General features: G+C 54.6%; 1 protein-coding gene across 1 annotated transcript; it reads left to right on the top strand.

The window, feature by feature from the left end:
- The first annotated feature begins 1,347 nt into the window (after window positions 1-1,347).
- On the top strand, window positions 1,348-6,645 carry RRAS (RAS related). Its single transcript, XM_002762376.7, has 6 exons — window positions 1,348-1,545; window positions 4,826-4,913; window positions 5,028-5,130; window positions 5,227-5,335; window positions 6,085-6,203; window positions 6,277-6,645. The coding sequence occupies exons 1-6, from the start codon at window positions 1,393-1,395 to the stop codon at window positions 6,359-6,361; spliced, it is 657 nt and encodes a 218-aa protein (XP_002762422.1). The 5' UTR covers window positions 1,348-1,392; the 3' UTR covers window positions 6,362-6,645.
- The last annotated feature ends 6,285 nt before the right edge of the window (window positions 6,646-12,930 follow it).

Here is a 12,930-nt window from a genome sequence, read left to right as displayed (position 1 = left end):
TGACAAACATGGTAAAACCCCGTCTCTACTAAAAATACAAAAATTAACCGGACATGGTGGCTAACGCCTATAATCCCCAGCGTTACTTGGGAGGCTGAGGCAGGATATTCGCTTGAACCCGGCAGGCGGAGGTTGCAGTGAGCCGAGATCGCGCCATGGCACTCCAGCCTGTGCGACAAGAACTAAACTCCGTCTCAAAAAATAAATAAATAAAAATAAACTTAGAACCCAGGAGCCCGACCCCATAGCCTCCTCGTTCAGTACAGAGAAGTCCAAATTCGGAATCCTCTCACTCAGGGCAGAATCCAGACTCCTCCCTCGGACTCGGGAGTCTGATTTTTCCTTCCTCAGACCCAAGAGTCGGTCTCCCAGACTAGTCCTGGTCTCAAGCTCTCACATACGAATTCGGGTACCCCCAATACAGTACTCTCGCTCGGACCCATTATCCCGGGTCTCCAGCCTCTCCAACCCTTGGACCCAAGAGTCCTGGTCCCCGGCTCCCTCCTTTACCGAACTTAGTAATAAGGACCCAGACACCTTCCTCCCTGACACTCTCCTCCCCAGGGCCCAGGAGTCCACATTTCCAGCCCCATTTTCTCCTAGGGACCCAGGAGTCTGGGCCCCCGCCTTCCTCCTCCAAGACCCAGAAATCCTGGCTCCAGGCCCTTCATGACCCGGGCATCCCGACTTGGGCGAGCTGGCTCATGGATTAGGAATGCAGTGATCTCACGGCCCCTCCCTGCCCCGTTACCCCGCTGTCCCCCTTTAGGGCCCCACTCCCCTCCCAGTCTGCCTTCCGCTTGGCTGGGACAGCGGGAACCGGAAGCCTGGGTCCCTTAGCGGGCGGAGACTCCCGCTTCTAACCCAGACGCCCGGGTCGAAAGCTTGGCTAGGATCCCAGGAGGGAGGTGGAGCTTCTCCTCAAAACCTGCTGCTGCCTCGGAGCACCCTATATACGGCCGCGCGCGCGACTCTACGAGCCCCGCCTACCAGACTAAGGCTTCGGAGATGGTCCCAGGGGTCCTTATTTGCATATCCCCTCCCCTGACGAGCTTCCCGCCCTGACTGCTCAAAGAATTATTTGCATAGCCAAGCCCACATACCGCCCTCCCGCTGAGAGCGCGTGGCGGCTCTCAGGGCGAGCACAGGTTTCTCATTAGCATATGCCCGCCCCATTCGGAATTCCCCTTCGCAGCGAACCCCGTTCCCTTTCCCTTATTAACATAGCTCCTCCCTCTCCTTGGCCCGTCCCCCTCTTTAAGTGTCCGGAGACGCGAGCCCTCCTAGCCAGAGTTCATGATTATGCAGTAGCCTAATTAGCGTAGCCCGCCCCGCCGGGTCCCGCCCGGCTCCCCCGCAGGCGGTAGCGAAGGCAGCAGCAGCGGTGGCGACATGAGCAGCGGGGCGGCGTCCGGGACAGGGCGGGGGCGGCCCCGGGGCGGGGGGCCTGGGCCCGGGGACCCCCCGCCCAGCGAGACACACAAGCTGGTGGTCGTGGGCGGCGGCGGCGTGGGCAAGAGCGCGCTGACCATCCAGTTCATCCAGGTAGCGGGCCCTCACCCGGGAGGGTGCCCCCGGGAACCACAACTGAGCCCTTGGGGGGATCCCCGAGACTCCTGAGACCCTCTTATAAGACCCTCTAATCTTAAAAGATCCCCAGAGATTATAACCTAAACTCTTAGAGAGCCTCCGCCCCCTCCACGGGGGACCTTCCTTCTGCACTCGAATCCTGAGACCGCCCCCCCCATTCCCTCTCCCAATGCCTAGACCCCGCTTACCTGCTGACCTGGCTTTGAGTACGTCCTGGGAGCATGCTAAATATAGAACGCTCACCCCATTCAGACCCTAAGCAGTCCCAGGCCCTCCCACACACACCCCTCGGTGCCACCTTCAACCACCCTTAGCCCTATCTCCTCCAAATCCCAGAACGCCAGTGCCCAGCATCTTTGAGATTCCCCCACGCTCGATTTTTTTTTGAGACGGAGTCTCACTCTGTCACCCAGGCTGGAGTGCAGTGGTACGATCTCGGCTCACTGCAACCTCCGCCTCCCAGGTTCAAGCGATTCTCCTGACAGCCTCTCGAGTATCTGGGACTACAGCGCATGCCACCACACCCGGCTAATTTTTGTATTTTTTAGTAGAGATGGGGTTTCATCCATATTGGCCAGGCTGTTCTCGAACTCCTGACCTCGTGATCCGCCGGCCTCGGCCTCCCAAAGTGTTGGGATTACAGACGTGAGCCACCACGACTGGCCCTACATTAGATACTTAGCACCTTCCATGACCTCCCCCAGAATCTAGAAAGTCTACCTGACCCTGGCGCTGAGACTCTTCTTGGACTACCCAGTCCTGAGAGTCCTGCTCTCTGCCCCAATATTTAAAAAGAGATCTTGCCCCTTGGCCATTCCGGAAATCTTCAAGACCCCAAGTGCTGACAGTCTCCCATTCCTCGAGACCCAAACCTCCACTCTCCCAGCCACCCCCAAGGAAAACCAGCCCCTCATCTATCTTGTGTTTTCCTCCACTGACTCCCCGAGCCTCTCTCAGAAACCCTGGATAGCTCTCAAGTCATCTCCATGGAAGAAGCCCCCAGATTCTTTTTTTTTTTTTTTTTTTTTTTTTTTTTTGAGAAGGAGTTTTGCTCGTTGCCCAGGCTGGAGTGCAATGGTGTGATCTCAGCACACAGCAAACTCTGCCTCCCAGCTTCAAGTGATTCTCCTGCCTCAGTCTCCGGAGTAGCTAGGATTACAGGCATGTGCCACCATGCCCGGCTAATTTTGTATTTTTACAAAATTAGAGATGGGGTTTCACCATGTGCCCAGGCTGGTCTCGAACTCCTGACCTCAGGTGATCCACCTGCCTCAGCTTCCCAAAGTGCTGAGATTACAGGTATGAGCCACTGTGCCTAGCCAAAGCCCCCAGATTCTTGACACCCCCAGAAAGACCTACTCTTTGGGAGTTTCTCTGGCCCCAAAAATGCATCTCAATGTCTCTAAGGCTGTCTCTACTATAACCTCCCAAACGCCCCTGAGCCACCTCCAGGCTGGCCCCCAGTTCTCGGCCCTGAGCTTCTCTGGCAGTGCTCTAAAGTCACGCCCCTAACTACCTGCAGAGCCACAATCCCTCCCAGGGCCTGGTCCTTACTTCGCCCCTCCAGGACAAGCCCTCAACAAGCACCCTTATAAGTGACAGATGCAGTCTTCAGACTCCTAGCCTCCAAATCATCCTCTTTCCTGAAATTCCATCCCTGCCTGGGAAACCTCCTCCCTATTCCCGAGGGAGGTCCTCCCCACTTCAAAGAAATCCTAAAAAAGTGTCTGTGCCTGAGATGCTACTGCAGAGGCCCTGAGATCCCAGGATCCGCCCCCGCCCCGACCCAAGAGACTCCAGCAAGGGCCTGGGAGGGAGCCCTGCTTGTGTAGAGAAAGGCCCCCGCCCTGGGCCCCTTGCACCCAGAGGCAGTCCCAGAGCTGGCCAAAGGCCTGGCTGGAGGCGGGCAGGATCCAGGCAGGAAGGGAGGGGCCCGGGCCCGAGGGTGGGGCAGCCTCTCCGCAGCCGGATTGGAACCGGGACCTTCCCCTGGGAGGAGACACTGGAGGCCGCCTGAGGAGGAGGAGGGGCAGGGGAGAAGGAAGAGGACAGGGAGGAGGAGGAGGAGGCAGAGCAGGAGGGAGGGATATAGAGAGGCAGTCTGGACAGCAACGGCTCTCATAACTGATAACGTTCGGTGTTTAACCGGACTTGCTCCAAACCTCCCTGATGCTGGATGGGATATAGTACTGTTCTGAGCCTCCTTTTCCTTTTTTCTTATCTTTTCTTTTTCTTTCTTTTTTTTTTTTTTAAGACGGAGTTTCACTCTTGTTACCCAGGCTAGAGTGCAATGGGGCAATCTCAGCTCACCGCAACCTCTGCCTCCTGGGTTCCTGCCTCAGCCTCCTGAGTAGCTGGGATCACAGGCACGCGCCACCATGCCCAACTAATTTTTTGTATTTTTAGTAGAGACGGCGTTTCACCATGTTGACCAGGATGGTCTTGATCTCCTGACCTCGTGATCCACCCGCCTCGGCCTCCCAAAGTGCTGGGATTACAGGCTTGAGCCACCGCGCCCTGCTTTCTTATCTTTTCTTTTTGAGATGGAGTCTCACTTTGTCACCCAGCTGCCCAGGCTGGAGTGTAGTGGTGTGATCTTGGCTCACTGCAATGTCTGCCACCCAGGTTCAGGCGATTCTCCTGCCTCAGCCTCCCGAGTAGCTGGGATTACAGGTGCCTGCCACTGTACCTGGCTAATTGTTGTATTTTTAGTAGAGACGGGGTTTCACCATGTTGACCAGGATGGTCTTGATCTCCTGACCTCGTGATCCGCCAGCCTCGGCCTCCCAAAGTGCTAGGATTACAGGTGTGAGCCACCACGCCTGGCCATTAGCCTCCTTTTTCAAATGAGGAAACTGAGGCTCAGAGAGGGGAAGTGATTTGTTCAATGTCACACAGCTTGGATGTAATCACAATGTGGGACATGTACCTTATACTGGAAAGAGAACCAAGTGTGACTTCAGAGAGAAGACTAGTGTGAGGGGTGGGGGAGTGGGGAGAGTGGGGCAGGGGAGCAGATACCCAAAGAGAAGGGGACAGAGACCCAGAAAGAGGGTAATAAAGAGACAGAGGGTTCAGAGACCCAGAGAAAAGAGGGCAGAGACCCAGCAATCGGGACAGACACTTAGAGGGAGAGAGGGACAGAGACTTAGAGAGGCAGCCAAGGGCAGGGCTCTGTCCCGTCTGTCCCGCCTGCCGGGGCCCTGTAGTAACTTTCCTTTCCCCACCCTGCCAGTCCTACTTCGTGTCCGACTACGACCCCACTATTGAGGACTCCTACACAAAGATCTGCACTGTGGATGGCATCCCAGCCAGGCTGGACAGTGAGGCGGCAGGGGATGGATAATGGATGGGGGTGGTGCCAGCGGGGGCTGAGGGCTCTGGGGGCGACTAGGGGGAGCCTGGTCCCCACGATGGCCCCCTTCCTGTCTCTGCAGTCCTGGACACCGCGGGCCAGGAGGAGTTCGGGGCCATGAGAGAGCAGTACATGCGTGCCGGCCACGGCTTCCTGCTGGTGTTCGCCATTAACGACCGGCAGAGGTGACAGGGGTGGCTGGAGGCGGAGCAGCGGGGGGCTCGGGGGAGGACCTGGGCTCCGCAGCTGGCTGCACCTCTTGCCTCCGGCTTCACTCACAGTTTCAACGAGGTGGGCAAGCTCTTCACACAAATTCTCCGGGTCAAGGACCGCGACGACTTCCCCATCGTGCTCGTCGGAAACAAGGCAGATCTGGAGGCACAGCGCCAGGTTCGGGACACCCCTCTTTGTGGGGACCCCATCTTAGCCTGGGAGGCTCCTTCCACTGCACCCGTCCCCTGTCAGCATCCTCCTCTGTTCCTGCCACTGTCACAGGGCTCACCTAGATGGGTTACCCCCAAACTGGACCTTCAGGGTCCCCAGCATCACCGAGCAGAGAGCCTAGCACACTAGTGTCCTCAGGAGAGGCTGCTGGATGGAACAAAGGCCATTCAGCCCCGCATCTGCCGGCCCACTTTGCCCCATCCTCCATCCTCGAGTTCCTCCCAGCCAACCTCCCACCAGCCCAGCACCTCTCCTGCCCACAGCCAGGCCCCTCCACAGCTCCCCATTTCCTCCCCGGGTGCCAGATGCCCTGCACAGTTGTACCCCTCCGTCCCTGCTCCCACCACTTCCCCCATGACAGTGATTTCCACACAGAACTCAGTCATTTGGCCAAGGCTTTGGGGATTTCCAGCCTTTGGGCCTCCACTGGCCTCTACCAGGACACCCTGACTTCTCTGCCACTCCTGGTTATCTAAGGCACAAAGGGCAAGCCACGAAGCCCGCCCCCATCCCTCACTTAGAGGGCACCAAGCCCCTGCGGTATCTCCCTCCAGGATCTCTCAGGAGCTCTTCCTCTGAGTTCTCACAGTGGTTCACCTCCCCTAGAGGATCCAGCCTGCCTGTCTTGTCTCTCCAGCTGCAGTCACCCTGAGTGCAGGGACCTGACCCCCTATGTCCCTCCTCCGCACCCCCAGGTCCCCCGATCGGAAGCATCTACCTTTGGCGCCTCCCACCATGTGCCCTACTTTGAGGCCTCGGCCAAACTGCGTCTCAACGTGGACGAGGCTTTTGAGCAGCTGGTGCGGGCCGTCCGGTGAGCCTCGTCCCCTTCCCGTTGTCCTTGTCCCCAGCCTTTCCAATCCAAACTCACTGGCCTTTTCCCACAGGAAATACCAGGAACAAGAGCTCCCACCCACCCCTCCCAGTGCCCCCAGGAAGAAGGGCGGCGGCTGCCCCTGCGTCCTCCTGTAGCCCACACAAGAGAGAAGCAGCAGGCACAAGCTCTTGGGACCAGCTGCCTTCGCACCTTGCTGTGTGGCCCGAGGCCCTCACTGAGCCTCAATTTCCTCATCTGGGTCTCCCAGGACACATCACGCGCCCCACCCTTACTTCTGGCCAATTCTGGGCTACTGCCACTGTGTGCCTTCTGCCAATGCTGCCTGTCCCCACCTAAACCCGGTGGGGGTGAGGGGCTCCCGGTCACTGCTGTATATAACTCCCCTCCCACAGAAAAATAAACGTCGCTGCCAACGTCAGGAGTTGTTTTCTAAAGAGGTAATGAGGGTCGGGCACTGTGGCTCACTCCTGTAATCCCAGCACTTTGGGAGGCCAAAATGGGAGGACTGCTTGAGTCCAGGAGTTTTTTTATTTTTTTATTTTTATTTTTTTTGAGATGGAGTTTCGGTCTTGTTACCCAGGCTGGAGTGCAATGGCGCGATCGGCTCACCGCAACCTCCCCCTCCTGGGTTCAGGCAATTCTCCTGCCTCAGCCTCCCGAGTAGCTGGGATTACAGGCACGCGCCACCATGCCCAGCTAATTTTTTGTATTTTTAGCAGAGACGGGGTTTCACCATGTTGACCAGGATGGTCTCGATCTCTTGACCTCGTGATCCACCCGCCTCGGCCTCCCAAAATGCTGGGATTATAGGCGTGAGCCACTGCGCCTGGCCGAGTCCAGGAGTTTTAGACCAGCCTGGGCAGCATAGCAAGAACCCAATCTCTTTTTTTAAAAAGGGTGGGGAATGAGCTCTGGGGAGGTGAGTGAATTCAGGGCACACCTGCTATAAAGCCTCCCTCCACCTACAACCCTCAGATTTAGAACCCATTGCTTGGAAAGGAAAAGGAGAATTTTAAAAGCAGAACCAAGTGCCTGGACCCCTACTTCCCTGTCAACAGGGTGAGTCCACCCTTTTCGGTTTTTGAGGGTATTTTCTTAGGATAAACTTTGAATGTCTGATAAAGGAATTTTTTTCCTGTAAAGTTATAGAATGTGCTCTTCAGCCAGGCATGGTGGCTCACTCCTGTAATCCCAGACTTAGGGAGGCCGAGGTGGGCGGATCACAAGATCAGGAGTTTGAGACCAGCCTGGCTAACATGGTGAAACTCTGTCTCTACTACAAACACACAAATTAGCCGGACATGGTGGTGCATGCCTGTTGTCCCAGCTACTCGAAAGGCTGAGGCAGGAGCCAAGATCGCGACACTGCACTCCAGCCTGGGCAACAGAGCAAGACTTCATTTCGAGAAAAAATTAATAATGTGCTCTTTAATATAGTAGGCAGAATCTACATATGGCTATTTAAATTAAAATTAAATAAAATGTGGCTGCGTGCAGTGGCTTATGTCTGTAATCCCAGCATAGTGGGAAGCCCAGGTGGGCAGATCGCTTGAGCTCAGGAGTTCAAGACCAGCCTGGGCAACAAAGTGAGATCCCATCTCTACTAAAAATACAAAAATGAGCTGGGTGTGGTGGCACGTTCCTATAGTCCCAGCTACTCAGGAGGCTGAGGTAGGAGGATCACTTGAGTCTGGGATCCTCCTACCCAGTTTCTCCACTGCAGTTTCTAACTGCAGTGAGCCAAGGTCATGCCGCTGCACTCCAGGCTGGGTGACAGCAAGACTGTCTAAAAAAAATAAATTGAAAAACTTAAAAACTCAGATCCTCAGTCACATCAACATATCAAGAGCTCAGTTGTCACATGGGGCTAGTGGCTTTTTTTTTTTTTTTTTTTTGAGACAGAGTTTTGCTCTGTAGTCCAGGCTGGAAGTACAGTGGCAAGATCTCCACTCACTGCAACCTCTGTTTCCTGGGCACAAGCAATTCTTGTGCCTCAGCCTCCCAAGTAGCTGGGACTACAGGCGCCCACCACCATGCCTGGCTAATTTTTGTATTTTTGGTAGAGACGGGGTTTCACCATGTTGGCCAGACTGGTCTCTAACTCCTGGCCTCAAGTGATCTGCCCACATCGGCCTCCCAAAGTGCTGAGATTACAGGTGTGAGCCACTGCGCCCGGCCTCTAGTGGCCATCTTAATAGATGGCATAGCACTTTGGGAGGCCAAGGTGGGTGGATCACGAGGTCAAGAGATCGAGACCATCCTGGTCAACATGGTGGAACCCTGTCTCTACTAAAAATACAAAAATTAGCTGGGCATGGTGGCACACGCCTGTAGTCCTAGCTACTTGGGAGGCTGAGGCAGGAGAATTGTTTGAACCCAGGAGGCGGAGGTTGCGGTGAGCCAAGATCGCACCATTGCACTCCAGCCTGGGTAACAAGAGCGAAACTCTGTCTCAAAACCTGTCTTTGCTGAGTGGCCTGTTGGATAGTGCTTTCTAGAGTGTTCCAGGACACTGGAGATAGGAAGCAAATCAGCTAGGTATGGTGGCTGATACATGTAAGCCCAGTACTTTGGGAGACTGAGGTGGGTGGATCACTTGAGGCCAGGAGTCTGAGACCAGACTGGGCAAGAGCTAGACCCTGTCTACACAAATAGAGACAGGCAGTCACTGTTATAAACCCTGCCTGGCCCACTCCCACCTCCAACGTATATTGAGAAGGGGCTTTGGCTGGAGGAGGGAGAAGGGACACATGGGTGGAATGGTGTCAAAGCAGCCATCTGGCAAATCCTCAGTTCCAGAGAGTTCCCCAGTGGCACTGACATCCAAATCTAAATGCTGAATGCAACTTGGGGCTAGGGTAGACATCTGCTATCCAACCCCCCTATTCTGTCCTGGGAGGAGCAGAGGAGTTGGGTGTCTTAAGGCCACAATGGGAAAGCGGATGACACACTTCAGTCTGGAAGCCCAAAGCCCATCTCTGTCCTGGGAACACTTTATTTTTTACCTTTCATTTCATTTATTTATTTATTTAGAGATGGAGTCTCGCTCTGTTGCCCAGGCTGGGGTGCAATGGCGAGATCTCAGCTCACTGCAACCTCCACCTCCCAGGTTCAAGCGGTTTTCCTGCCTCAGCCTCCCAAGTAGCTGGGATTACAGGCGCCTGCCACCATACCTGGCTAATTTTTATATTTATAGTAGAGACAGGGTTTCATCATATTGGTCGGGCTGGTCTTGAACTCCTGACATCAGGTGATTGCCTGCATCAGCATCCCAAAATGCTGGCATCACAGGCATGAGCCACCGCACGCGGCCCGGCCCATTTTATTTGAGACAGGGTTTTGCTCTATTGCCCAGGCTGGAGTGCAGTAGCATGATCAAAACTCACTGCAGCCTCAACCTCCTGGGCTCAATAAATCCTGCCTCAGCCTGCCACGTGGCTGGGACTAAGAGCACACACCACCGCGCCTGGCTAATTTTTCATTTTGGATTTTTTTTTTGAGATGGAGTCTCACTCTGTTGCCCAGGCTGGAGTACAATGGCTGTGATCCTGGCTCACTGCAATCTCCACCTCCTGGGTTTAAGCAATTCTCTCTGCCTCAGCCTTCTGAGCAACAGGGATTGCAAGTGTGTGCCACTATACCCGGCTAATTTTTTGTATTTTTAGTACAGATGGGGTTTCACCATCTTGGCCAGGCTGGTCTTGAACTGCTAACCACAGCATGTACCCACCTTGGCCTTCCAAAGTGCTGGGATTACAGGCGTGAGCCACGGCGCCCGGCCCAATTCTCCTGCTCCATCTTCTCGAGTAGCTGGGACTAGAGGCGTGTGCTACCACACCCAGGTAAGTTTTTGTATTTTAAGTAGAGATGAGGTTTCACCATATTGGCCAGGCTGGTCTTAAACTCCTGATCTCGTGATCTGTCTGCCTCAGCCTCCCAAAGTGTTGGCATTACAGACGTGAGCCACCACGCCTAATTTTTCAGTTTGTTGTAGAGATGGGGTATCACTATGTTGCCCCAGCTGGTCTTCAACTCCTCCTTTTAAGCACCCTCCTGCCTTGGCCTCCCAAAGCTCTGGGATTACAGATGTGAGCTGCCACGCCTAGCCTGGGAACACTTAAACTCTCCGACATCTAACCTGAGCTCTGGTGGGTGTGAGGGGCGTCCTGCCCACTATTTGCTACTCTGGAAGGCTGGAGCCAACTGGAGACCACCATCCACCTGCCCTCAAGCTTGTGTGACTGGCCATCTTTTTTCTTTCTCCTAAGACGTAGTTTCACTCTTGTTGCCCAAGCCGGAGTGCAATGGTGAGATCTCGGCTCACTGCTACCTCCACCTCCCTGGTTTAAGCGATTCTCCTGCCTCTCATCCTCTCGAGTAGCTGGGATTACAGGTGCCCGCCACCACGCCAGGCTAATTTTTTTTTAAATTTTTAATAGAAACGGGGTTTCATCATGTTAGCCAGGCTGGTCTCAAACTCCTGACCTCAGATGATCCACCCGCCTTGGACTCCCAAAGTGCTGGGATTACAGGTGTGAGCCACTGCACCCAGCCATGACTGGCCATCTTTAAAGCCCCAAACCTACCCAACACACCAGGTTAAAAACCTCAACCGAGACGTTCCCATGCCCTGACCATCAGCTCCACCTGACACCTGTCAGCCATCAACCATCTGCTCCCTGACCCTGGGCCCCTGATTCCTGAATGCTCTACTCACACCCATCCTGGAACCTGCTTCCCGGTCCTCGGGTGGAGCATGACCTTTGCAAGGCTCCTGGTGCCAGGATGCCTGGATTCAAACCCAACTCTGCCACCTCAGTCTCATCTGTAAAATGGGGGCAAACACAAACCTACTTCACAGGGTGGGCACGAGGCGAACGGAGTCGATCGCAGAGAAGGAATGATCCTGGCGCATACTGAGCGCTCACCATCAAGGACTGTGGCCCACGGTTCTGCCTCAGAACCACAAATGTCCCTCTGTATCCTAGATTAGAACACTGATTAGTAATTACAGGGCCAGGCGTGGTGGCTCACCCCTGTAATCCCAGCACTTTGGGAGGCCAAGTCAGGCAGATCACTTGAGGTCAGGAGTTCCAGAACATCCTGGCCGACGTGGTGAACCCCTGTCTCTACTGAAAATACAAAAATTAGCTGGGTGTAGTGGTGCGTGCCTGTAATCCCAGCTACTCGGGAGGCTGAGGCAGGAGAATCACTTGAATCTGGGAGGTGGAGGTTGCAGTGAGCTGAGATCGAGCCATTGCACTTCAGCCTGGGCAACAAGAGCAAAACTCTGTCTCAAAAACAAACAAAAAACCCCACTGATTAGCTAAATATCCCTTTCCGGGTTCTATTACCACAGAATCTTTGGCCTGTTCTCAACCTTCCACCCCGGGGAAAAGCCGGGCTTGGATGTACTGTGTCACACATTGGCTCTCCCCTCCCTACGGACTGCTGCACACCGGAGGTGCACCCTCACTTGATGGGGAGTGATGGGGCAAGAGGGTGGGCAATGTTTCCAAATGCGCTCTGACACTTCCACCTAAGCCCCAGCTGTGGGTACTGAGCCCTCAACAGGAACGATTCCTGCCAGGCGAGGTGGCTCAGGCCTGTAATCCCAGCACTTTGGGAGGCCGAGGCGGGTGGATCACAAGGTCAAGAGATCGAGACCATCCTGGTCAACATGGTGAAACCCCGTCTCTACTAAAAATACAAAAATTAGCTGGGCATGGTGGCACGTGCCTGTAATCCCAGCTACTTGGGAGGCTGAGGCAGGAGAATTGCCTGAACCCAGGAGGCGGAGGTTGCGGTGAGCCGAGATCGCGCCATTGCACTCCAGCCTGGGTAACAAAAGCAAAACTCCGTCTCAAAAAAAAAAAAAGATTCCTATGCCAACATCTCTCTTCCCTGATCTCACCATCCACATGCCCCCTGCCAGAGTCTTGCCTGCACTGCCCATTGGGGCCAACTTCTGGGTCAGGGCACCCTGCTTCTTGCAGGACCAAGATGCATTTTGAGAAGGTGACAATAGTTACCTCGTGCCCCCAGGCAGGACAACTGGCAGACCATTTTTGGAAGGTTCACAGCCACTAGTGTCCCAAAGATCAACAGACAATGGCGAAAAGGCTGGCATCTCCCTAGGCACGTGTTCGTGCCAGAAATTACAAATTCAGTTCCTCCTCTCCCATGAGCTCTGACAGGCCCTAACAATTCTAAAGCTCTCCAGGTTTTGATGTCCCCATCTTTCCTTTTTTTTTTTGAGACGCAGTCTTGCTCTGTCACCCAGGCTGGAGTGCAATGGCGCGATCTCCGCTCATTGCAGCCTCTGCCTCCTGGGTTCAAGCAATTCTGCCTCAGTCTCCCAAGTAGCTGGGATTATAGGCACACACCACCATGCCCAGCTATTTTTTTAGTAGAGACAGGATTTCACCACATTGGCCAGGCTGGTCTCAAACTCCTGACCTTGTGACCCACCTGCCTCGGCCTCCCAAAGGGCTGGAATTATAGGCATGAGGTACCTCGCCTGGTCTTTTCTTTTTTTCCAAGATGCAATCTCACTTTGCCACTCAGACTGGAGTACAATGGCGCCATCTTGACTCACTGCAACCTCTGCCTCCTGCGTTCCAGTGATTCTCCTGCCTCAGCATCCCAAGTAGCTGGGATTATAGGCGCCTGCCAGCATGCCTGGCTAATTTTTGTATTTTTA

The sequence above is a fragment of the Callithrix jacchus genome, chromosome 22 (assembly GCF_049354715.1).
Source record: "Callithrix jacchus isolate 240 chromosome 22, calJac240_pri, whole genome shotgun sequence".
NCBI classification, from domain to species: domain Eukaryota; kingdom Metazoa; phylum Chordata; class Mammalia; order Primates; family Cebidae; genus Callithrix; species Callithrix jacchus.
Note: the sequence above shows the minus strand (reverse complement) of the source record. Positions and strands in the feature narration are given on the sequence as shown.

Coding starts and splice junctions, on each gene's coding strand:
- RRAS (XM_002762376.7), top strand. CDS start 1,393: ATGAGCAGCGGGGCGGCGTCCGGGACAGGGCGGGGGCGGCCCCGGGGC. Junction 4,914..5,027: donor CATCCCAGCCAGGCTGGACA/GTGAGGCGGCAG, acceptor CTGTCTCTGCAG/TCCTGGACACCGCGGGCCAG. Junction 6,204..6,276: donor CAGCTGGTGCGGGCCGTCCG/GTGAGCCTCGTC, acceptor CTTTTCCCACAG/GAAATACCAGGAACAAGAGC.